Genomic DNA, 27012 nt, shown 5'->3' with positions numbered 1-27012 from the left:
CAGTATATATATAGTATATACTGATATTACATAAAGCAGTATATATATAGTATATACTGATATTACATAAAGCAGTATATATAGTATATACTGATATGTATCAGTATATATATAGTATATACTGATATTACATAAAGCAGTATATATATATAGTATATACTGATATTACATAAAGCAGTATATATATAGTATATACTGATATGTATCAGTATATACAGTGCCCTCCAAAAGTATTGGAACAGTGAGGCCAATTCCTTTATTTTTGCTGTAGACTGAAAACATTTGGGCTTGACATCAAACGATGAATGTGAAACCAGAGATCAACGTTTCAGCTTTTATTTCCAGGTATTTACATCAGGATCTGATGCACAAATTAGAAAATATCACCTTTTTGTTCGAACCCACCCATTTGTCACGTGAGCAAAAGTATTGGAACATATGACTGACAGGTGTGTTTTGTTGCCCAGGTGTGTCCTATTACATACATTATTCAATCAATAAATACCACTGAATGTCTACACTCAGGTTCAGATTGGGTAAGATAGGTTTTGTCTATGCAGACTGTATTCAGAGGTGAAAACAACATGAAAACCGGAGCGCTGTCTTTGGGTGAAAAACAAGCAATTGTGAGTCTTAGAGAAGATGGAAAATCAATCAGAGCCATTGCAGAAACATTGGCCATAGCCAGTACAACCATTTGGAATGTCCTGAAGAAGAAGAAAACTACTGGTGTACTAAGTAACAGACGTCGAACAGGTAGACCAAGGAAAACATCAGCAGGTGATGACAGAAACATTGTGAGAGCTGTAAAGAAAGACCCTAAAACAACTGTTAGTGAGATCAGCAACAACCTCCAGATGGCAGGAGTGAAGGTATCACTATCTACTGTTCGCAGAAGACTTCATGAACAAAAGTACAAGGGCTACACCAGAAGATGCAAACCACTCATTAGCAAGAAGAATAGGAAGGCCAGGCTGGAATTTGCCAAAAAGTACAGAGATGAACCTCAAAAATTCTGGGACAAAGTTTTATGGACTGATGAGACAAAGATTAACTTTTACCAAAGTGATGGAAAGGCTAAAGTTTGGAGAAAGAAAGGAACTGCTCATGATCCCAAACACACAAGCTCATCTGTGAAACACGGTGGAGGTAATGTCATGGCTTGGGCTTGCATGGCTTCTTCTGGGACGGGCTCATTAATCTTCATTGAGGATGTAACACATGATGGCAGCAGCAAAATGAACTCGGAAGTCTACAGAAACATTTTGTCTGCCAATTTAAGGAAAGATGCAACCAAACTGATTGGCAGAGCCTTCATCATGCAGCAAGATAACGACCCAAAACACACTGCCAAAACAACAAAGGAGTTCATCAGGGGCAAGAAATGGAAGGTATTAGACTGGCCAAGTCAATCTCCAGACTTAAACCCTATAGAGCATGCATTTTACCTGCTTAAGAGGAGACTGAAGGGAGGAACCCCACAAAACAAACAACAACTGAAAGAGGCTGCAGTGAAAGCCTGGGAAAGCATCAAAAAGGAAGAATGCAAAAGTTTGGTGACGTCAATGGGTCACAGACTTGCTGCAGTTATTGAAAGCAAAGGATTTGCAACTAAATATTAAGTCTTATTCACTTAAATATGTTTTAAGTATATCTGTTCCAATACTTTTGATCACATGACAAATGGGTGGATTCAAACAAAATGTGATATTTTCTTAGTTGTGCATCAGATCCTGATGTAAATACCTGGAAATAAAAGCTGAAACGTTGATCTCTGGTCTCACGTTCATTATTTGATGTCAAGCCCAAATGTTTTCAGTCTACAGCAAAAATAAAGGAATTCGCCTCACTGTTCCAATACTTTTGGAGGGCACTGTATATAGTATATACTGATATTACATAAAGCAGTATATATAGTATATACTGATATTACATAAAGCAGTATATATATAGTATATACTGATATGTATCAGTATCTGCACTAAATTAAAGTATATGTTTTAATACATTTGCATGGGATCATTGGGATAAAGGATACGAGGGAGAGAAATTGGGAGGGAAGGTATTTAGGGTGGGAAGGATCCTACTCCAGGCTGTAAACATGCTGTTTTGGAGAGGGGCTGTGTGTTGTTGTTGGAGGAATGGTATGTGTGGAGTGCTTGCAGTGTAAAGTGATGTAGTGTGTGTGTGGTGTATGAGGAGTATGATGTACAGTATGTCCAGTATGTGAGGTATATAAGGTGCATGTGAGGCATGGGGGTGTATGTAGTCTGACTACACCACTTAAGATTAAAAGCACCTAGGAACTAAGAAAGGTTTGTTCTGAGATGGAGGAGCAGTGTGTGGGATATCAGACTAAAGCAGACTAAAAACGATTGAGCAATAAAAGTTGTATTTATTTGTGAGATTAAAAGTATTGGTTCCTATGGTAAGGTGAGCGTCGATGCAGTCTCCACAGAGAGTCGTTCTATGTCCCACACCTCCTTTGGGCCACTTGACCTTTGACCTGTCTGTCAGTGTCAATTTGTGTCGGGCTCAGAGGACACAGTCAAACAGAAAATAACATTTGGCGACAAATTATTCATTATTACACACAAGAAAAAAACCAGTACAATCTCCACGGAGAGTTGTCCTATGCCCACGCTTCCAGACAGGAGAGAGCCTGGCATGGACTAGGTGGAAGTGGGGGGCATGGCATCTTGTGGGTGTCCATTTGTGCTCAGGGTCTCTTATGAAAGGCTGTAACTTACACTGTAATTTTCCTTGGTGCAAGAGGTCATGGTGATAAGTGGCCTCACAGTTGAAACAATTGCATCAAAACTCAGAAATTGAGCAATCTTGTGGTACGTGGTTCCTCTATTCTGCCCTACCACATGTGTTTTCCAACACCAGTTACAGTCAGCCCTTCCTAAGAACCAAAGTCGTTCCACTCCCACCTTCCTGCGAGGTCTAGCGGGTTGACACCCACACCTCCTTTTGGCCTCTTGCCATCTATCAGTGTCAATTTGTGTCGGATTCAGAAAACACAGGTCTACAGTAAAACTGAACATAAATAACGAAGAAAACAAATCTACTAATTTCTAACTCATTTTATGTAATCCACACCTCTACTCAAACCCACTTATTCATTTCTGTCCCCAGTACCTATATACTGTACTAAGTTCCTTAATGTTACGTCCCCAGTCCTGTCGTGTGTGTATTTGTATTGCGCCCTCTTTTCAGGTGGCACCAATCAATGGCTCCCTGCCGTTAACATGTTTAGCTGGTTCCTGTTTTCCACCATCCAATCCCATCATCCCCTCAGCCGTATATCTGTGCCACTGTTTATTCATTCGAGGGTTTTTGTCTTCTTTTTGTCTTTTGGTGCTCTCTTTCTGATGTCTCTCTCTTTTGTGCGTTTGGTTGCTCGGTGCACCGTTGTGGAACCCTGAGAGACCTGTTAATTGTTTTGTGTTGTACTGTTATTAACTATTGTTTGATATTCCCATTTGTTAATCTTATTTCTTTTGTCTTCCCAGGGAGAAGGGGAAGCACCTTGTGTGTTAGGCAAGACGCCCTGGGCTTACATCACCTGTAGGGTAACTTTCTTGTCTAAGCACATTAGGTTAGATCTGGGCGGACCACCCCCTGTATTTTGGTTTGGGCGCTCTGCTCGAGCGCCAGTTTAACAGGTATTGTTTGTTAGGTAGTTAGGACAGGTAAAGGGGTGGGCTGTATATATTATTATTTTTTGCTTTGGTCCCGTCCAGCCCCTTCTCCCTACTTTTACCGTGGCGAATAAATGCCCCTTTTGAAGCAGTAACTTTGTCTGTGCTCTTGCTTGCACCCACGACTCCATGCCTCTTTGTCTGACTGCTGGGGGTCCTTGAGCAGCGAAGTGTAGCCTCCCCTCCCTAACGGTGGTAGTGCGTACCGCTTAATTTGACTTTGAACTCCTTTAATACCACACACTCACACATCGTTTGGATCAGATTCTCATCTATGACCCCACATACATTGCACATCTGAAAGACAAGCCTGTCTATCTGATGGAGCACCACTTTGGTGAAAATGTAATTGTGTGCATTCTTAACTATTGGATTCACCAACACTTTCTCCCACATCTGGTCTACATTTGGTCAAGGAAACACCTGCTTCCACACTTTCTTTGATGCTAGCACCTTTACCTTCCTGTCTTCGAGACTGGATCAGAGTCCGTAGGCCCCACCATGATAATAAAAGTGCGTAAAAAAATAATAAAAAATGGTGCCTTCCCCTCTATAAGTCATCCAGCAGTGGGAATGGCCTTGTTCATCCTCATCGATGGTACTTGGTGGCACGCTAGCCGACTGAGAAGGGTGCCAGTTCCCTTATTCATAGACAAAACTACATACCAAACAATACCGTCAGTGTGGCTGGATACTCCTGTACGTCAGTCGGCCTCCAAACAGGATGCAAGGCCTCAGCCCCGGCCTGATGTTTCACCACCTAGGCCCACTCATACGCGTTCACGGCCTGGTCAACTACAAGACTTCATTAGCACACTTCGTGTTTGAAATCTGCCTTTGAAAATGTTGTCTGTACACTGAGTTCACAGTGGCACATTCTATCACACCGCTGTTTCATTGAGGTGTTGGTGTTGCTTTTTTTGGCAACATGAGTGTTGGTGACGTCATTGAAATGCATAGTTGACTAAACAACATAGTACAAGGTCACTGGAAGCTACTGATTTGATTTTTTGACTCATTATTCCAATTACGTCACCACCCTGTGGAGGTAATAGAAAATTGCATATTCTATGTCAAATGACAACAGACAGGGCACTTATTTTAAATAAAAAAGTTTTATTACAATGTAAAATGAGTTTGAGCTTTTACCAGCTTGATCTACAACCTTCTCCATGCCCTACACATACATTACTATCAGTAATAAACAAGACCCATGCTAAGCCACCCTGTTACTTGCATTGACTGTTCCAGGCACACAGGGGGACTCTACCTGCTTATGCCAAATTTCCAGGACTTTGCTAAATAAATCCAACTTGGAAAATAATTTAGTGCGCATCACTTCCACAGTATGATTATATGCAGGTCTAAAGTGTCCAGTTATAGATGTAATATATGTGCAAATAAGTTTTTTTTTTGTAATATATTGTATTGTTTTACGCTTGAAGCTGGAAAGTAAAGTTGGGTACAGTTTTCTGGTTCATGGAAGACTAAATAAATGTTACGTGTAGTAGTAAACAGCAAGAAACAAAACAACAGAACAAGACACATACAAAACATACAGTACCCTGCAGACCTAATGCTGCACACTCAGTTCAATGCTAACAAACTTCATACCCGCTATACTGTAAGTGTGCTGTATTGTATGTATTTCTACAGTAACACACTGGTGTCAGATGTCATTTTAAATTCACCCAGTAATCCATCACATAAAAAAAAAATCCAATGTTGACATTATGTCACAATCTGTTTTCCATGTAGATTGGACAAACAAGATATTGGACTCAAAAGTTTGCAATTTGGTGGCAAAATATCTCAAAATATATGTTGGTGGCAATTGGTTTTGTTACATCTTTGTATTACAAAATAAAATGGGTAGCCTTTTCAACCAAAGAAAGAGTGAGCAAGCTATCTTGAAAATGGCAGTAATAGATTGGTGTGCCAGACACAAGTGGTGAAGACTGGAGCAACATTTATTTTATTTTATATGCAGTCTCCTGGGTGGGGCCCTTAGCTGGTTACCAGGCAACAGAGCCCAAAGAAACGCCTCTTTCTCTGCCGGACCAGAGGGTAGGGAGTCAGGTTCAGCAAACTGCTGTCATCTGTTGGAAAACACACAGACGGATGAAAAGTGAAGTACATTATCCAGACACTAGATTGTCTTGACAATGAGCGGTATACCTTGAATGATCAAACATTATTGTTAATGTTCCTCATATGTGTTTAAATTACAAATAAATGTACGTAGGTTATTTCGGAGGAAATACAACAGTGCTGTGTGTCATGGGATGTCCTACCTTGGTTCTTCAGTGGTAAAGGCATTGTCTCCCTGAGTTTGCTAAGAAGATTCTTCATTTCTCTCATGTCCCTGTCAAATCACAGTTTATGGCTCCTATCTATCATTATGTATCAAGGAAAAGAACAGACAACAATGTCAAACTCACTGTCCACACTTACTCACTCACAGGCACTGACCCACCTCTCTATGTTGTCTATATCTGTGGCCACTAGCCAGCAGAGCTGAGGACAGTCCATGGGTGAAGAAGAGGTGTCCTCCAGGATGGGAATGTCCGAGCTTTCCTCCACCTTACTGTGAATTCTGTGGGGTCCGCACGACTCTTTACCTGAAGCAAACACATGCAAGTGTTCCTGGGCCTAAGACAAAAGCAAAGAGTTGAACTAGTATAAAGGTTTGATCTACAGTGTCCTACCTTTTCTGTGGAGTTGCAGGGAGCCCAACAGACACACAGACTTGAGCATCTCAGTGATGTACATCTCCAAGCAGCACTGCAGCTGGATGAAGAGCCTGCAGATCTCTGGATGGATCTCTCCATCCTCAGGTCTTATAGAGGTACAGAAAAAGTCAGAGCAAGTTCACCTTCCACTCAGTCAGAGTTTTATAATAATAATAATAATAATGTATACAACAATACAAACACGCACAAACAGGAGAACTAACTTACTAAATCGTCATACCCAAAACTGGATAATTTACCTTTACGACATATTTGCATACATGATCAATGCAGTATGCATCCTATAAGTTAATATTGATGTATGTTGGTGTGCATTATCAGAGTGCTGGGACAAGTCAAGACAAAGAAGATGTTTCCTTATAATTTTCTTCATACTGAACTGAGTTTAGATGCAGGTGGGGGTGATGATTAGGACAGTCATGTGTAAAGGGTTAGGGTTAGGATTGCTTTTTTGACTGTAAGTGAAACTTTGCTAACATAACCATAGTATGCACTCCAATCCAGAGAGATGTATAGTAAGGAAGTAATTCCTGGTATTATAGTACATATAAGTTATTGAAATGCGGTGGTACTGTAACTGTGATACTAGTAACTCAAATGAGTAATAGTTTATTAATGTTTTCTCTGCAATATTGTGTTGCCGTGGTTGAGGCTTAAGTGTGGCTTCTTATGCAGAGACAGGTATTCCATTAGGACTCTTCTAGCTTACTTAAGAGTATTAAGATATATCTGAGGATTCCTAGGACATCCTGCCTGGGCTGTGAAGATGGTGTCAGGACTTTGATCACAATGTGAGTCACGGCAATACAGGACTGAGAAAGATGCATGACACCGGGATAGCAGGCCATGTGACACAGGAAGGAGATGCTCTGATTTTGTCATATGTGTAACAGACAGTAAAGGATACACATAATGAAATCACCTAAAGGAAATGGTAGGAAATGTATTGTTTAAAAGCTAGATAGGTTAAAGCAAAGGGCTCCACATTTAACCACACATTGTCACTATGTAATATTTGTAGGCAGATGAGACTAAAACAAGCACCCTATTTTACGTTTATAATGGTTATAAGGAGGCTATTTAACGGTGAGTGTTTGAAATGTTACCATATTGGACTGGACACAATCTGAAAAGCTCTTTGAGCAGGTTACAGTTTTTTAATCACTCACTATAATTGTACAAACATATTTTGCATGTTAACAAAAACTTTTACGAATTAGGAAAATCAGTCGACATCCATTGACAACTGCTAACGGGAGGAAGCGGAGACAAACAACAAATGATTTCCAAACCTTCGGGGGGGAAAAATCACGTAAAATAACGGAAAAGTATAGCGGGAACTAAAAAGGGCGGCGATGCGGTTTCTCTTTCAGGACTACGGACAGCACGGACTCACCCAGATATCAATGTCAGGCTCTGGTGGGCTGCTCTGGCCATCTCACAACCTTTCGTTCGGGTCTTTAGCATCTCGGCACGTAACAAGGGGCAGTCGACGGAGATTTCGCCTATTGAGATTACCAGTTCACGGTACAGGGCCACGAGGATGTTAAACTCCTGAACGATCTGCAGAATAAAAGTGAGCTTGTTATCAGAATTATATTGAATAACCAACCAGCATTTTCCGACTTTGCAGATACTCAAGACCATTCAATTTCAAAGGAGAACACATTCAAATGTGAGATAAGAGTTTAGAGGCTAGACTTGCAGACTTCCAAGTCGAGAACAAGATAGGCTAAATGCCGAGCATAGGCAGATTCAGCAGCGAGGACGACTTGACTGCAAGGCAAAACAAAACCTGAGCATAGCTTTGTATTTGCTGTTGGGTACAGCCAGCCTGAAACTAAATTTTATTTAGATCTGTGTTTGTGGCCTAATCATTATTTGCCAACCGTAATCATTATTGATGTCTTAATATTAGGATTAAGTTAAAAATAAACTGCACCTAAACAATATACATATATGTACACTATAGTGTATTGTCAAAAGCACATGATGCTAAGTTGGACTAATCAATCAACAACTTCAAATAAACTGATTAAGACAAAGCTATTTCCTTTGTGATACCGATTTTGCTATTGCCCTGTGGGCTGCGATTCAGTGACGTTCAGAGATGGATGAGAGGGATGAAGAATTTATATAGACGGTTCTGCTAGAACCTGTGAATCGAGTCAGATTCACAGGAGGAGATCATCCCACATAATCAGTTACTAAGCTTTTAATAGCCGACGTGGTGCACCATATGCAAAATGATATATGTAACAATCATGTCCAGTCCTAGAAGTGCGAAAACATGAGGGGCACTCTGCAGCAGGCAGGTGCTTATTTCGACACAGTGTAGTTGCAGTTAAATTATCCTAGTCGTGTGCGATGCTTCAATTCAAGCCTAGAACAAAGAAAGGGTGGGTTAGGTGCACTTGAGGTGCACATCAGAGAAACCCAGTAGCATACTATCTTGTCGCAAACCCACCATTCTGCAGTCGGCGACGGCGCGTTGGGCTTTGCGGGTACTTTCGGTGCTCTCTCTCCTCTCTTGGTCTCGGTGGGGAGGTTTGCCGATCTGAAAGATGTTCCCGGCGGATCTGGGGCGGTTCTTGCGCCCATTCGGTGCAGAACTCATGCATACACATCCACTAATAAAACAGCGCTAATACAGAACGTTGTTTATCTTCCCAAAACTCCAGTATTTGGCTCTTGTGTCCTATATAGTCTCCTCCGTTACCAGGCAATTTGGGAAAGATACAACGCAGCGAATCCCTACTGGGATATGCTATAAGGGATATAGCCTACTTAGTATTATTGTTCTCTTTCCTTCTATGTCTCTTCCTATTCTCTTTATAGCTGCAACATATATAAGTCTTTTTGAAGGCAACACTCGGTGCACTGAAGAATCGGATGAGCGCTCGCGAATCCTCTCCGCATTGCCTCGACTGCAAAGGGGACGCGAGTCACCTTCACTCCAGCAGACGGTAGCCTACACGATACAGCCTTGACAATACCCACCAACTCCGGGACCGGTGGAGCTCTCTTTCCTTAAGCACCGCTGTCGTTGTCGGAGGATACAATTGCTTTCACGACTTTTCACCAAATACAACCATTTCTTATAATTTTGCGTTTCCATGAATCACTTGACAAAAACAAAGTATTGTCCCGACAATGCACAAAACGTCGCTTTAATAGAAATAGAATAGAAAATGTCACTGTATATCCGTCACGCGTGTTTCATAGGCTTCGGGTGAAAATAAACGCACAAAAACAGTGCCAAAATTGTGATTTAGTTCCCAAGGTCTTATTCTTCCAGTGTCTCAGTCGAGTGTATCTAACCTTGGAGAGCAAGACGAGCAGTTGCTACAGGCCTGACGTGGCTTGCAAAGCTGCACACCCATAGGACAGGAATACTAAAACGACCCGCCAAGCCAGACCCCCAAGTTTTCTGAAACTCTATAGCCTTGTGGCCAATTATGCCTATATGTAGCCTAAATGTATTGAGCTAAGAACATTTCATCTAAAAGTTAGTGCTATTTATATAAGTAGCCTAAATGTTATGCATTTCTACGTGGTTTACAGGCTATTTTTATGTTAGTGCTGCTGGTCTATTCTATACAGTGGCGTTTTTATATGTAAAAAATTGGTGGGGCAAAAAACATTTCAAAATATAGGATACCAGTAAGCTACAAAAGTCCCTCTTGCTACTGATGTGTTTATTTAACACGTCAACAAACAGCGTGGCTCCACACAACACTTTTAACGACAAAGCGGCTTGCTTCTACCAGGTGTTGTAGTACACAAATTGGAGAGAGGGAGACCTTCTCGTGTAATTGCTCTCCTTCTCTCTCTCTCACACACACACATGTAAAATTACCACTTTCATATTTACAAACCTAAATTAGGAATGCAACCAAGCTTAGAACCAATGTGCCTACAGGGCCATGCGCAAACAGCAATGAGCGCAACACAACGGAAGGCCACAACGAAGCAGAAATACAACTTTTTAGGGATACAGATCCATTCTATGACAACAACCAGATAAGCATGGACACACTGACACGTCACCATCTTTATCTATCGATCCAGCCCCAAAATATGACCAATGCATGGACCAGCACCACAAAGGCAGGATGATAAAATATGCTTTCACTCACCAAGGCTGAGAGCTCACTTGAAGAGAGAGGTGCCTTCTTTTGTATGCTAACTAGACTAACCGTTAGCCTCCTTTCCTTCAAAAACCACTCCACTTTAAACCTACAGTTACTTTTACCAGCAGTTTGAGCGATGACAATATTGTGGCTGATGGGCACCATTTAAGCTGCTTTACTTCAACTTTCTCCTCCAAATTAAGGGTTTATAGGGTATATAACCGGTGCTCAAGTATGAAATCCACTTTATTCATTTTCTCAAGTTATCTGGCGTTTGTGAAGCTAACAAGCTAGCTAAGGCAATCTAGCTACATATCCTCGCTCTTCTTGCCGACTAATGTTGGCGACAAGCAGCCAATCAGGGCTGAAATACAAAATGACGCTGTATTGGGGCAACCGGCTCTCAGCCCCACTTGGCATAACATTTGTGTGATCTACTTTACATTACATTAAATTCTGAGCATGCGTATTAACACTTTCCCACGTCCAATGTACATTGCATTGTGAGAGAGGGGCTAGCCCCACCACGGTCTCCTTTTTGCCGACTAATGTTGGCGCCAGAAAGACAGATAGCCAATCAGGTCTGAAATACGAAATGACGCTGTGGTGGGGCAACTGGCTCTCAGCCCCACTTGGCATCAAATTTGTGTGATCTACTTACATTACATTACATTCTGAGCATGCGTATTAAAACTTTCCCACGTCCAATGTACATTGCATTGTGAGAGAAGGGCTAGCCCCACCAGAGCCCCACTTTCACGATTAGCCTATGCCAGAGCCATAGAAAAAGATAGAGAATAGAAAATCTTTTTCTATGGCTCTGGCCTATGCTAACTCGAATTGGCAGAACGCAGTCTGAAGCAGCAAGGCAGGGACCAATGAACATGAAATTAAATCTTAACACAAACGAATGAAACGAAACAATTTAGGAAGACGCTATATTCATAGATAATAAATTATTCGAAGTAAACGAAAATAAAAATGTTTGAGAAATAAAAAATAACATAATTTTGTTGCAGTTCTTTCTGTTGATAACAGGTGGGGCACTGATTCTATATTCCATCTAGGTAACAGTCATGCCAGAGGTGTTAATTTATAGCGTTGCCTTTCACGCGCTCACTTCTCATCACAACCAAAAGCGCATAGGCTATAGTCTCCAAGGAGATTCATCGACGGGACAAAGGATAAATGTCTCTTAACTTCCAACAGCAATCCAATGTCGAATATATCAAGTGAAAGTAGTCCAGCTGTACCTAGTTGTAAAGAACTAGAAGTAGTACTTACAATTTTACATTTCAACGATGCATACGAAATAGAGGCTAGATCCGAGGAACCTGTTGGCGGCGCTGCGAGGTAGCCTAGCTAACGTTGCGGACCAACATGGCTAGCTCTAGCTCTAGCTAGGCTAGCTAACAATATGGCTGTACACCTAACCGTTATACAGTACGGTTAGGTACTGTATAACGGTTAGGTTATACAGTACCTATACACCCCCCCAGTTTCTGTCTAACCAAATAAGCTAACCAAGTATTATCTTGAAAAAAATATACACCTTTAGAATATGTTTCATGTAACCTATTCGTGGCTTTTAAACCTGGGCTAAGTTATAGCCTTCAACTATGTCGCCAATGTAAAAGGACAGAGCTGGGCTTTTGTCAGGTCTGAGCAGTATTAATCACACTAACTTGTCTTAAACTCTAGGTTTGCCACTGCTATGAAAGAATTCCAGGCATTGAATCCATTTGTGGTTTTCAGTGGTGACTGTCTGAACCCTTCCGTACTTAGTACAATCACAAAAGGAAAGCACATGGTTGATATTCTCAATAAATTAGGAGTCCATTGCGCTGTGTATGGTAAGTGCTGTTCCTTCCAGTCATCCATTAATATTGTACAGACCAAGGAAGCCTTGGTAAGTCAGTTGTGCATTACTCCCCTCCCCACCTCTAATTTCTTGTTGTTGATGGATCTTCATGTTTGAATCAATTAAAGGCAACCATGAGTTTGATTTTGGAGTGGATGTCTTGGAGGAGCTGACTCCACAGATGACCTTCCCCTGGTTTCTCAGCAATGTCTATGACAGGTACTTTTTTACCCCTGTCTTTACCTACTGTTTTTATAGATGTATAGAAAATGCTGTTCGGTGGAATGACAGTCCATCAGCCATGATCAATAATTGTTGTGAGGAATTAATACCGTAACTATGCTATTTTAGGGATGCCCTTGTAGATACAAATCATTTCTGTAATTTCTTGGCAAACAGGTTTACCAATAAAACCCTGGGGCACGGTTTGGTGAGCAATATCCTGGAGTGGAATGGTCAGAAAATTGGCCTGATGGGTCTAGTGGAGGAGGATTGGCTGGACACTCTGGGAACTGTAGACAGAAACAACATCATCTATGTTGACTACGTAGAGACTGCCAATTCACTTTCTGCAGAACTCAGAGAGCAGGGAGCCAAACTGGTCATTGCACTTACACACATGAGATGGCATAATGACATCAGGTTGGCGTCAGAATCCAGGGGTCTGGATCTCATTCTCGGGGGCCATGATCATGAGTATGGAGTTCTGGAGGTGAATGGGATACTGATAGTAAAAAGTGGTTCTGAGTTTAGATATATGTCAAAAATTGATGTTGTCAGGGACCATGACATGACTTTTAAATATAGTTGCCATAAGATCTCAACCATGAAACACCTGGAGGAAGACAATGAGATCAAGCAGATTGTGAATGGATACACCAACAACATTCAGGTAAGTATAGGTGCAGTAGGTCTATACTGTGTAGAAGATATTGTTTATAATATTCTACTCTCTCAGAATATTTTGTATTTGTAATCGATTTCCCACTTCATATTGCACAGATGTTACTGTAACACCCACATGCAAAAAAAAAGCTTTATGTAGTATGAATTGTAGTGATATGAGGATACAGAAGCATTGAAAAGTGAAAGGAGCGAAATCAAAATCCCCCTTTCTTTTGTTCTTTCTCTCTCTCTCTCCCTCTCTCTCCCTCTCTCTCTCCCTCTCTCTCTCTCTCTCTCTCTCTCTCTCTCTCTCTCTCTCTCTCTCTCTTTCTCTCTCTCTCTCTCTCTCTCTCTCTCTCTCTCTCTCTCTCTCTCTCTCTCTCTCTCTCTCCCTCTCTCTCTCTCTCTCTCTCTCTCTCTCTCACACACTCTCTCACTCGGTCAGCATGTGCTAGGAGAGGTCATCTGTCACATGGACATTGAACTAGATGGACGCTGTGCCACAGTGAGGCGAGGGGAGTGCAACATAGGAAACCTCATCACCAATGCTATGCTGGAGGCCACCCATGCCGAGGTGGCTCTTCTCAACTCAGGTTGTTACTGTACATTCTCAACCCTTTAGATTTAGGTTGAATTCACATACAGTATGTAGTGAAAGGTTTATGTAGGGACTATTACACTCCTGTTTCATCCATAACTGTCTTCATACTAAGGAATCAAATGGGGAATGTTTTGTGCAGGTTGTCTCATGGCCATGTGTTGCAGGTACTCTGCGGTCAGACCGTATCCACCCAACTGGGCCCCTGACCATGCGTGACCTGCTGCAGATCCTACCCATCAACGACCTAGTGTTGGTGGTGGAGGCCACCGGACAGCAGTTGTATGAGGGCTTGGAAAACGGGGTTAGGAACTACCCAGAACTGGATGGCAGGTAGCTAGCTTGTGCACAGCCATACCAAGCAAAGAGGCTCGATCATTTTCAATTTGTGTGTTGGAGTGTATGTGTTGGTTGGCACAACACGCTTTCCTGACCATGATTCATGATGTTCTTTTGATCTAGCCAGCAAATAATCATATGTCGTTATCTTCACATGTGTATGTGCATATGAAAAACATGTATTGGTATTGTGACATCAGATTTCCACAGGTTGCAGGGATACAATTTGGCTTTGATCCAAATAAAAAACCTGGAGCGAGGGTCATTGCTAAAACAGTAAAAGTTCAAGGGAAGATTTTGGATAAAGCGAGGAGGTACTTGGTGGCAATGAAAGAATACCTAACAAAGGTATTTCTCCATACATTTCCTCTGCTTTTATTTGGCAAATCAGTGCCACCTTAGTGGAATAAACAAGCAAAAAAGAAGCAGGCTTTCAAATACACTAAAAGTGGTTGTATTGAATAATTTAGTGAATCAATTGATACTGCAAATGGTCTTCAGGGCAAAGATGGCTATACGATGTTCCAAGGCTGCCCTCTGAGCTTTGATATTGAGAATGCCCAAATCCTCTCCACCATCCTAGTCAACCACTTTGAGTCAGGCATGATAGTCAGAGGACTGAAGACCTGCAGGTCTGGTCATAGAATGGGTCTCATTAAAGTCTCTGACAGCCCTTCAGTGTCCGGTAAGCAGACGTGTCATTCATTCATCCATTGGTTGATATTACTTATTTGTTAATTCATGCATGCATTATTATATGTTTATATATTCCTTTAAAGAAAATTATTTATTTATTTTAAAACATTTGCATGGTTGAAATACTTTGTTATCATATCTTGGTTTGTTTCCATTTTTGCTTGAGGCAATGTGGAACTGTTGGTTTTTGCAGCCATTGAGAAAAGTGTGAACGAGAAGCTCCCGGGAGAAGCAGTGTCTGTGGCTGTGGTACCTGGAGTGGAGGGTAGAATCTACCACATCTTCACTGAGAGCCAATCAGAAACTGAAGCTGAGGGCTAAAACAAAGAAGGTTTCTGCTTGTTGCTGGACCAAATTGGAACTATTTAAAAATCACCCAGGAACAGCACATCAAATGTTCTCGGCCTGGGTAACATCTCACATGGGGTTTGGGATGCTGGTCTTTAAACACAGAGGACTGTCGATAACATTATAATTCTAATGTTTTTTGATTGTATTGGTATTATTAATTGAGTTTATGGTAAATACTACCTCAGCAAAGATGTAAGAAGGACAGAGTGCACAAGAGAAAAGAGCCCATTATTTTGCTTTATTGTGAGTTTCAGCTGAAATCCTTAAACATACTGGTATTGAACCCCAAATTACTATGAACACTCATATTATGTGTTGTTGTGAATACAGTACCATCATCTGTGAAGCACACTGGTTTGGCTATGTTTTTAAAATCTTCCTCAGAAATAGAAAATTTAATCACCCAGGTTCGTTACGATGTAAAATCTCAACATTGTCTTTCAAGTTTTTGGGGTATTTATTTGTACATGACGTGTATCTGTAAATACAATAATGTAGTAATACAATTTGAAGAGTATTTCAAGCTGTCTTATTTTAAAGACTACACATGTAGACTGTAATCAAACTACACAACATAAACAGAAGAGCTAGTCAAGCATCAAAGAGCATGATTTGGATCAACGATCAACATCAAAGATGCACTACTGAGAAACTAATTAGAACTGTATTTAGTTAATAAGGCATTTGAGGAAATAACTTTTCTTTTGAGTAAGATATTTAGATTGCAAAAAGATTCACTGTTGAAATTCAATGCTGTAGGAAATGAAGGGTTTAGAGTTTGTAAAATATTAACAAATCATCCATCACATAACCTAAATAAGTACAGTTTATGACTAACAGAGATGGCAGTCCTGGACATTTCCAGAAAATAGAAATCGTTTATTAGAACCAGGCTATGTATCTTTTAATCCACCCATCTTTCCATTCATCTATCCATTCATTAATCGATCCAGTTATCCATCCATCCTGCCAATGTCTTCAAAATGAGGGGAAGAAGAAGTAGCAGAGGAAGCAAAATATAAAGAAGCCGATGACCCAGTTCACTGAATAGATGTAAATGATCACCATGTCCATGTCGAAGCGCCAGCCCCGAGAATCGTCCTCAAAGTCCATGGCGTCTAGGCGGTAACCTCCATGGGGAAATTGACGCCTGGCAATGGGGTTAGCAGGTCTTTGGAAACCTGTTTAAGAAATCATATGGATTGTGTGTTATCTTTTTCTTGTGCTATAAGTTGATATAATGCTATTTGAAACCCATCTCTTTTACCCATGGATCTATATTTCATCGTTTGCTACTGTTCCTCATATTACTTGTGTAATAGGCCATGCTATCATGACATTGTGAAATAAAACATGTAAATGAATTGTTGTACTCACCCCCAAAAATACGAAATAGTTTCCTACAACTTGGAAGAGGCCATTTTGCACAGCTGGCTTTCTGGAAGTTTTGCTTTCGGGAAATATACTCTTTTGGGAAGAATGCTCGAGTTGTGTGGTTCAACTCTGCAACAGCCATACATAAAAAAAATAATTATTACCCAATTACATCCCCATATATTGGCAGATTTGGTTTGATTGTTTTTATTATTTCCTAAATACATGGACATATCACTCCTTTTAATTAAGGCGTTGACATGCAGTATAAAAACAAAGTAAAGCACCATCATGGCCCAGTTAATACAAAACCAGAACCCCCACCCCAACACCCAGTTCTTGCTGTTGTCCTCAGAGTCACCATGGCTGTAATAATCAACAAAAGACTCACATCTAAAATCCTTGGCTACCCAATCACTCTCAAGAACCCTTGATATGTTCAATGTCCTCATAAGCACCGCCTCTTAGAGAGACTGAAATGAGAGGTTGTTGGAGTTATAGAATGCCTTCTATAACACCAACAACATATCCTCTCCATCTCTCTCTACCAAGCTATGCCCCCTCCGTTTCTCTTTTTCACAACAACAAATGACAGTGTTATATAATCTCATTGTGTATTCATAGTTTTACAGTCGTGGCCAAAAATATTTGCACCCATGTGCTTTTTTTCAAATAATGCAACATTTCTTCCAGGTTTTCTTTTACTTTTAAAAATGTTTTGGTGTTCACATGTCTTTGATGAGCAGTTGAATCTGAATCATTTACAACATCTGAGCTAATACCACAAGGGAATCCTCATGCTCATGTTTTGTTTTGCCATGTTCATGGACAAAAGAAAGACAACCAGATAATTATCTGAGGAGGTCACACACAAGATTGTCTTGTGTGTGTAGATCTCAAATCCTTCTCCAGAGACTTTGATCATTCTGTTTTCATCATGTGTAATGTTTTCAAGAAGTTTAAGGCTCATGCCATGGCAGCCTATCTCAATGGATGTGGACGTAAGAAAAAATGGTCATGGAAGATTTCAGAAAAGGATTGTTCGAATGGTGGAGAAAGCGATTGCCACACAGATTTAAATGACCTTTAGACGTGGGATGCAACAGTTTCAACTCACACCATCCAAAGGTAAAAAGACCCAAGTAGACCCCACTGCTGAGAGAAGGACCTTAAGAAGCCTGACTGCAATTTGCCAAAACACATCTTTACATGCAAAAATCCTTCTGGGAGAATATTCTGTGGACAGATGAAACCAAATAAAGACTTTTAGGTAAAGCACACCATCTGTGCTTTACCAAACTCCGACTCCAAATCTGAATTCTATTGAAAACTTGTGGAGAGATCTAAAAACAGCAGTTAAAGTTGAAGGAGGTACCCTTCGATTCTTGGAGACCTACTGTAGTAACCGTGAGAAAAAAGATTTTGGAAACTAAATAGATAAATCTTTCACTTATGTTAGGGGAAAATGTGAGTTTGTACCACGACTGTACAGTATCTAAAACAACTCCATCACATACTATGATAGTTTTCCAACCTTAACCTTAATGATAGTCAGTCAGTAGGTGCACACTGCTGTATTCACTATGTACTTGAAAACGCACAAACGCACTCACAAACATATTTTGTCTACATAATCTATTGACATGGAAGTGTATAATATCATCAGATGTTCATTTGGAGACAGGAAGCAGGACTGACACATCTGGTCCCAGGTTTCAGCCCCCAGAGGGACTTCTGCAGCTGGGGCTCGTCCACTATCAGCAGCTTGGGTTTCTGCTGCCTAACTACATTAGAACTACAAGTCTCATAGCCACACATTCAGATGTGCTTACACAAACAGGAGAAGGAAGGTTGCTTTTGTCATCTAAAAGTGCTCTATGGTAAAAAAGGTCAACAAGTTTAAACTTGTACCTTCAAACGTGTATTGTGGCCAGATGGCATGTAATATGCACATCTTGGAATAAATAAATGAATACATATTATATAAACATACTAATACCTGATACACTGAACTCAAATCCAAACCTCTCAACCACCCCATCACACAGACAACCAGACCTTACCTTTCTGGAAGTAAACATGTGTGATGATGGTCCTGCAGAGTGGACAGGGGGTATTGGTGGGGTTGTTCTTTGCCAGGGTCCTCAGACAAGGTTCACAGAAGATGTGGTGGCAGGGAGTGCACATGTAGGGACTAAAGTACACATCCAGACACACGGCGCAGATGTAGCTGTCCCTGTCCCGGGGGCTCATATACTCATCTTCACTACTGCTGGATGGGTTCCCTGTTGAGCTCTAGAAGTAAGTTTGAAAAAGGGAAATGGCATTGTTCTTCATATTGTTAATGGTAAATCAATACTATTTTACTACCTAATGGAAAACAACTCTCAAGAAGGATATCATTGATCTTTATTGCTCTTACTGTTCTCTAAATTATAATATGAATGTTTGTCTCACAAGTGTCATATAAGGCTTAGATGAATGAAAGATCTGATTTGGCTGCATAGCACACATCTATCTGTTCTCTGGAGATTCTGTTAAATGTGTTCCACTGTCATTCTGTTCCATTGTACTTCACACTTTTCCATTTGATAAGTGTGAAGTATTTCTACATCCACCCACATCAGAACGAACATGTAAAGGGACTGTACTAGACAAAGTAAAATGAGAGGTATGGGTTTGAGACCCATCATATCCAAATGTGCATGGTACGTACATAGTATTTAAAACTATAAGGAACCTGTGTAACTGGATCATAAACATTTACCTTCTAATTTACACAGCAGTCCAATCAATGTCATTCTTCAGCTTCCTAACCTACTCCTCCTTCAAACTTCCAGTTCTGTGGAGTCTCTAACACATTAAAGACAGTCCAGCCCACTGGAACGTGGGACTTCTCCCAGCGTAATTACCGCTATCACACCCAGGTGGAGCTCTAGGGACCTCCCAGACACACCATCGTCTCCTCCCAAGGTGTGTCATTAGCGTGGAACTCAGAAAACAGAATGCTCTTCTCATAATAGACACCACTGTCTCCAGGTGGTGGCTACACTCAAAAAACACAACAGCTCTTTCTAATGCACAGACACACATGTACACAATCATACATGCACCCATGGATGACCAAAATGTTTTCCAGAGGGACATTTGAAAATACATATTTATCAGAGAGGGTGAATGTATTCCCTATCTTGACTGTTCTGCGGCTTCCTGAATTATTTCCTCTTCTTTTCAACTCCCTTGAACACACACACACACACACACAATTATCTCCTAGACACACACAACGTCTTAATAAATGTTTGTGGAAGCTGTCTAACCTAGGGGCTGATTTTTTGCAGAGGCTGTATGGCGCGGAACACTGGTAATGTGATATTCTTTCTTTTGTAGCCGTTGTTATTTATTACAACTGTGTCTAGAATGTCCTGAAGAGAGCTTGACTTCTAAATCTTGAATTAGAATACAATAGAGACATATTCCCTTTTAAAGCAACACTCTGTTACATTAATTCTCTCATCTAAATTATTCCAGCAAATCAACGTGACTGTGGATTTGCTACAGTACAAACTGGAATATGTTCTTTGTTTGGGTGGGAGTGAAGAGCTCTCTGGACAAGCCTCATGATGCAGCCAATTCAGATGTAACCCCACTTTCACTGCAGAGATAATAGCTTTTTAGATGTGCTGGCTGATGATGGATGGACAATGAACACAAACACACACACATACACACACACACACACACACAAGAACATGCACAAGGACGTGTACTCTGCATGCCCTCCTGTAGATACACATACACATATTTCTTGGAAGGTCTGTCTTAAATCAGCCTGTTACAAAGCTTCGACTCTATGGATCAAATCCATGCTGGCTTAAGCGAGCAACTGATGCTGCATACCCGTGACTTTTCTTCCACATTACACTGTTCAGTTTCTGACTTGACTGTTTATACAGGTACATTGTTCCCAAAGGAATGACATAACACAATATTGACTCCATATGACAACTGAGACACACATACAGATGTGTACAGTACCCAGGGATACATTACTTCACAAGCACAGGGCATTACAAGCCCAGTTTGTGTTCCAATACTATTGCTATCAACCTGTTACATTTTAGAACAAGCTAATCAGCAGGAGTGTTGGGCAACCCTGTATTGTGGAAAATGGTGTGTTGAGGATTTTGGATCAGAAATCAGAAGCAGAAATTATCTGAGGGAGACCCAGAGTTATAAAAGCAGTACTGAACAACATTAAGAGCATCCACACACCATTCAGTGGGCCTTACCTGCATGTTCTCCTGTAGCTGGTTTTGTCTCCATCTCTCCCTCCTCCTCTGCCTCTTCCTTAGGCTCTTTAACCTGTTTTTCTCTCTTTTACTCATCCTTTTCTCGCCCCCCCGAGCAAGGGGTGAAGGCACAGCCGGCGCGAGAGTCTGGGTCACCACCTGAGACACACCACTGACCCCTGCCTCTCCACCTTCCTCCACTCCGTCTGCCTCTTCTTCCCCCTCCACCCCTTCCTCTTCCTCTTCCTCACCCAGCTCTGAGCTGCTATGGGAAGGGAGGCGTTGCTGAGTCCTTTGGGTCTGCACGGGTTGGCCCATCCTTGTCCATGACTGTACCCAGAATACATCGCGTTCTCTGTTTGTGCATGAGGGCCTGCCATAGCGCTCTTCGACAACAGATCTCTGTGGCGACATGGTGGTGGTCCTGATTCGGATGGAGGGTCGGGGAAGGGCAGGAGAGGCAGACCCAGAGGCAAGGTGAGGGGGGCAGCAGTGGAGGGTTATGGTGTTGCCCTTGTGGCTGATGGAGGGTGTCCTGGGGGAGGGTGCTCCACTCTGCCGACTCTCTGTTCCCTCAGGATCCTCCATGTTGTAGGCTTGGAATGTGCTGGAGCTGTTCGAAAGACTTGGAGTCCTGCTCCTTATCCCCTCTCTCACTGTCTTGTTCCTCTCTCTCTCTTTGTCACTTACTCTGTTTCTCTCTCTGTCCCTCTCTCTGTTTCTGTGGGCCTCTCTGTCTCTTTCCCTTCTACTTAAACCTCTCACACTCACAGTCTCTCTCTCTGAGTCCCTGTCCCTGTCACCAGTGTTCTCTCCCACACTCTCACTGTAATCCACGCTGTGTGGCTTCCTGTGGGTTTTTCTTCCAGGTAGTGCAGACCGTAGCAGTAACTCCACCCCAGCCAAGTTAATATCTCTCCCTGCTGCAACTATGTCAATGTGCCGTGACCGAGTTCTCCCTTCTAGGCCCAAAGTTTCAGCCACTAGCCCCAGTTCATTGTCACTTTCCAGTTCAGCCCTGGCTCCTGATTCAGTCCCACGAGGAGTCCAACCAGAACCACGTAGACCAGATGCGCCCACATGTGAACACATGACCTGGTTCTCACTCTACCCAGGAGGATAGGTCCACACCCTCCACACTAGGGACTGTTTTTGCTACCAATGTCTTTCCTCTTCCTCTCCGTTATGTGCTCCTCTTTGCTTCCTTAACCTCCCTGCTCATTTTCTTATTTCTTCTTCTTGTCTTCTCTTCAGGCCCTCTCTCTACCTTTCCCACTAATCCTTTTTCTTTAGCTCTGGACTCCCTGGTGGTTCTGGATGCCAGGATAGAGCTCTCTGAGGACTGTGGGGAGCATTCCAGTAGACCGTTGACCCCCCAGGCGTTGACAGAGGTGTGCGTTGAGCACCCAGCCCTGCCTTGCCCCAGCCTGCCTGTGGGGGCCCCTGGGACATTCTGCACTGTTGACAAAGCTAAAGCCCCCCTGGCAAACCCCACCACAATAGGTGCAAGTTCACAGCCTGTCCATTGTCCTGGGGGGCCTATAGAAACACAGCAGCTACATGCCACAACAATGCAGCTACTGAACACACAGAACAGAAATAAGGCGAAATATCTAGAGCCACTTTTTTTCCAACTAATGTGGTGTCAGCCCTTTTATGTTCTGATTCATCAGCAGGGTGTGGGTGTGTATGCGTGTGTGTGTGTATGTCAATGAATTACCTCACAAGCAAAAACACCAAATGGGTATATGTAGACTGCAATTGAATGCACAATTTTCTTTTAATTAGCATTAGTTTGATTTATTATTTAAATTACAAATAGGTTTTCTCAATGGAAGACCTTTTACAAAGTTGACTTTTACAGGAATATTTTCACATTCTAAAAGTGTAACATTTGGCCTTCTAAATGCCTTGACATTTTACAGACACCATTACAATCTTTCTCAATAAAATGTTTTCAAGAAAATCTTTCTATACCCCCCCCCCCCTCCCCCCCCAAAAAAATGCTAAATGCGATTCAGCTAAATGCAATCACATTCTTCATCAATATCCCCTCCAATTTTTTGTTTTTATTAGACATTATTCTGGGGTTCTGATGTGAAATGATAAAAAAAAAAAAAAAAAAATCTAAAAAAATGAATAAAAAATCCCCAAACTACCTTGTCTGTTTCATGGGTTTCTACCACCGTCACACTGTTTTAAGATCGTGGCCTGCAGAGTTTTCGAACATGCTGACTCGATATCGCCTTTCCTTCAGATACAATCTGATTTGGCATTATTGGTTAAGTGAACGCATGCGTTCTTTTATAAACATTTTAATAGTCTGGATTTAACAGGTCAGTGACCACTGTCTGATCAGCACCACACTTGATTCACAGGAGGCTTGGACGTGCCCGCCGCTCTGCGCTGCTTCTTGCTATGTACAGCAGAGGACAGCAAATCCCTGCACAGGATTCTCGCGTGGTGCTTTCCGTGGTGCTGAAACATCACTTGTGAGCACACTGGTTCCGCGTCCACTGAAGCCATGTTCTATTCGCAATTATCAACTGTAATTTACTCAGACCCTTTCGTTTTTGTTGTTGTTTGTTTACAATTTATGGAGTTGTTTATGGACCCTGTATTCTACTCAATTATATTAAAAGTAAAGGAACATAAATCCCCTGAAGTAATCTATATCTAGCATATACTGTGGTATATTGTATTTGAAAACGGAAGAAAGGTATCCTAACCTTCAAGAAAAAACGTGACACAACTTGGATAAAAGCCAGAGAAAGCTCCGCTCACCGTCTGTGGTCTGCAGCAAAAGACACTCCGTCCAAAAGAACAGAGCAACAAAACTAGTTGGCGACCTCCAAGCAGTCTGACGTACCTAACGCTGCTGGTATAAATGAATTCAAGGCGTCACCACACTCAGATAATTCGCAGTTGGCTACCAGTGAGCGCCCAGCCCAACACCAGTACCCCAAACACTCACAACGACTGCGTCATGCGTCCTCAGAACAAGGGAACGGGCTCGGAAACTCCGATAGACCCTGGCAGTACCTTAACCGGCGTCAGAGCGAGGTATTGACTGTCCGAGCCCTGACTTCCCCGTTGTCTCTTCTGCCAGTCCGCGCCTCTTGGTGCCCGGTGGACGAAATATGGATTTTACAAACAACAGTAACGACAATGATTCCACCTCCACGTTTCCAGATGTCGTGGACGTGGTTGCAGACTGGACTGAAAGTGAGAACATCACTGCGGTTTCTAGACCTCTACCAGACGTGGAGCTCAGTTATCAGGTAATCACTTCAATGCTCCTGGGGGCCCTTATCCTCTGCTCAATATTTGGGAACGCGTGCGTCGTCGCAGCCATTGCGTTGGAGAGGTCTCTCCAGAACGTGGCCAACTACCTTATCGGCTCCCTGGCCGTCACGGATCTGATGGTATCCGTTCTGGTGCTCCCCATGGCGGCCCTCTACCAAGTCCTAAATAAATGGACCCTGGGACAAGAGATATGTGACATATTCATCTCGCTGGATGTGTTGTGCTGTACTTCGTCCATCCTGCACTTGTGCGCCATTGCCTTGGACAGGTACTGGGCTATCACTGACCCGATTGACTATGTAAATAAACGGACACCCAGGCGAGCTGCGCTCCTGATAAGTTTGACTTGGTTGATTGGCTTCTCCATCTCCATTCCACCTATGTTAGGCTGGAGAAAAGCTGAGGACAGGGCTAACCCCGACGCTTGCACCATCAGTCAGGACCCGGGCTACACTATCTACTCCACTTTCGGGGCATTTTACATTCCGCTCATTCTGATGCTGGTATTATACGGACGGATATTTAAAGCAGCTAGGTTCAGGATTCGAAAGACAGTGAAGAAAACTGAGAAAGCAAAAGGGTCTGACCAGTGTTTGTCAGTTTCTCCAGCTGTATTCCACAAGAAAGCCAACGGAGAGGCAGGGGGCATTAACTGGAAGCGCAACGTGGAGCCCAATCCTAACTCTCCATGCATAAACGGCGCCTTAAAGCACGGGGTGGACGGCGAGTCGTTAGAAATCATGGAAGTTCAAAAGGATTCCAAGAATCACCTGCCTCTACCAAATACACCACAATCAACACATGTGCTGGAAAATAAAAACGAAAAGAGCACAGACGTGAAGAGGAAGATAGCTCTGGCTAGAGAGCGCAAAACTGTGAAAACTCTAGGAATAATCATGGGAACTTTTATCTTTTGCTGGTTGCCGTTTTTCATTGTGGCACTAGTGTTGCCTTTTTGCTCTGAGAGTTGTTACATGCCGGGCTGGCTTGGGGACGTCATAAACTGGCTGGGCTACTCCAACTCTCTCCTTAACCCAATTATATATGCCTACTTCAACAAAGACTTCCAAAGTGCTTTCAAAAAAATCATCAAATGCAAATTCCACAGAGCGTGACATTCATAATATGTGTGAGTGCGTAAGTTTACTTACCTTGAATTATGAACCCAATTAAGTGACGGGGACACATGCGTCTGTCTTTTGAGGTAATGAAACGCAAAAAAAAAAAAGCCACATACTTTAATTCAGGGAGAGTGATTCTGAAATAAAGTAGGCTATAAACCGACTGCCATTAATGGCCGGATGTAAGTTACGCTAAGAGAGCCACACATTTAAAGGTTGTATGTTTAGGCCTGTAGCCTACTTGACTGAACAAGCTGCTCTTGTATATTCGATGTTGTTGCTTGACATGCAAAGCATCGTTCTTTCACCATGCAAGATGTGTCATAACATGTGCCGAAGTCATGCATTCTATGGAACACGCGGCCGAAGGTTTCCGTTTTACATAATTATCTCTGTAGCACTGAAAACAATAAAACACAATCAAATCTGTCTGTTTGTGCGGCGCTTTTTGTCAATGGTAATCAGATGACAAATCTGATCCGGCCTTTTATTATGTACTGGACATCTTTTGGATGGCTTTATTATGGCAAGCTTGCAGACAGGTACATTTTACATTTAATACATCAGGACATGAGTGTCCTTCAAGAGCCTACATGTAGGTCGGTAGGCTATGCTCAGCAGGTGATCGAACGTTGCTAGATACTAGTATTGTGCATCCGAAAGATTTCCAAGGTATATTGAAGCACTTCCTGGAATCCACATCCAACCAATAATATTTTAGACAGTACAAATGAACAATTTAGTCAAATAGACACACACACACTTACAATACACACACACTCTCTCCATTTCTCTCTCGCTCTCTCTCTCTCTCTCTCTCTATGAACAAAACTATTTTTTTTGTAGAAAATTGTGTATAAATGAATACATAAACCTGCAAAGTATATGTATCAACTAAACCAAAATAAAATGTTGGTACCTTGATCAGTAAGGTTAACATTAAGGTTACATTAACTACCATGTAACGACATGACAAAACCTATAGTAAAGACATCGTAGCTGAGTTGGGCATTTATTCATTGCTGTGTACTAAATAAAAATAGTGTTCAGGGTATATGTCATTACATGAGTGTAATAAGGCACTGTATGTATGAGCAGTTTAAAAGGTGGTTGCGAAAGGGGATTTGAAGGTTGAAGTTGACATACACACACATTAAAAATACTCTGGTAAGTACCCTGGAAAGTACAACCTCTGCCATGTCAAGTTTCACTTGTGTGAAAACTTGTACTCCTAAACCTCTATTGTGATTTCATATTGCAGCAGTTCCGATGTAACTACATACAATGTTGTGACTTTCCGTATTGCTATGTAGTTACATGGTTGCCGATGTAACACTGTGCTGTACTTTCTTAAAAGTACTCTTTCTCTGTATTAGACAGTGGAGAAGCTGCCAAAAGAGACTGAGTATACCTGCGATGTCAGGTGGGCGGAGTTTGAAGTTTAGGTATGAATTCAATGGTTCAAATTGTTCCAGACACAATCCATAAAGCACAGATACAGATGTATAGTGTGTGACATAATCAAATACAATTTCTACCCAGGTCTTTATAAAGTATATTGTTGTAGTCGGGGACGGGGACACATGTAGTTGGAGT

At 41.9% G+C, this 27012-nt stretch overlaps 3 protein-coding genes across 4 annotated transcripts; 2 read left to right on the top strand and 1 right to left on the bottom strand.

Moving 5' to 3' along the window:
* Positions 1-4865: 4865 nt before the first annotated feature.
* On the bottom strand, positions 4866-11940 carry rgs7bpa (regulator of G protein signaling 7 binding protein a). 2 transcript variants are annotated; one of them, XM_047048396.1, is made up of 6 exons: positions 11878-11940; positions 7857-8023; positions 6416-6546; positions 6184-6328; positions 6002-6072; positions 4866-5806 (listed from the first exon to the last, which is right to left on the bottom strand). In XM_047048396.1, the coding sequence occupies exons 2-6, from the start codon at positions 7925-7927 to the stop codon at positions 5715-5717; spliced, it is 510 nt and encodes a 169-aa protein (XP_046904352.1). In that variant the 5' UTR covers positions 7928-8023; positions 11878-11940; the 3' UTR covers positions 4866-5714. The 2 variants fall into 2 exon arrangements, with proteins under 2 accessions (XP_046904352.1, XP_046904350.1); XM_047048394.1 differs by lacking the exon at positions 11878-11940 and adding an exon at positions 8928-9886.
* On the top strand, positions 11810-15293 carry LOC124486864 (trifunctional nucleotide phosphoesterase protein YfkN-like). Its single transcript, XM_047048742.1, has 9 exons — positions 11810-11946; positions 12295-12446; positions 12583-12673; positions 12854-13346; positions 13785-13932; positions 14105-14270; positions 14477-14624; positions 14778-14961; positions 15166-15293. Exons 1-9 carry the CDS (start codon positions 11810-11812, stop codon positions 15291-15293), a joined length of 1647 nt encoding a protein of 548 aa, XP_046904698.1.
* An 8646-nt stretch (positions 15294-23939) lies between these two features.
* htr1aa (5-hydroxytryptamine (serotonin) receptor 1A a) lies at positions 23940-25718 on the top strand. Its single transcript, XM_047048477.1, has one exon. It carries the CDS (start codon positions 24130-24132, stop codon positions 25408-25410), a length of 1281 nt encoding a protein of 426 aa, XP_046904433.1. The 5' UTR covers positions 23940-24129; the 3' UTR covers positions 25411-25718.
* The last annotated feature ends 1294 nt before the right edge of the window (positions 25719-27012 follow it).

Source organism: Hypomesus transpacificus, chromosome 24 (genome assembly GCF_021917145.1).
Source record: "Hypomesus transpacificus isolate Combined female chromosome 24, fHypTra1, whole genome shotgun sequence".
Classification (NCBI taxonomy): domain Eukaryota; kingdom Metazoa; phylum Chordata; class Actinopteri; order Osmeriformes; family Osmeridae; genus Hypomesus; species Hypomesus transpacificus.
This window is presented reverse-complemented; position numbering and strand designations above follow the sequence as displayed.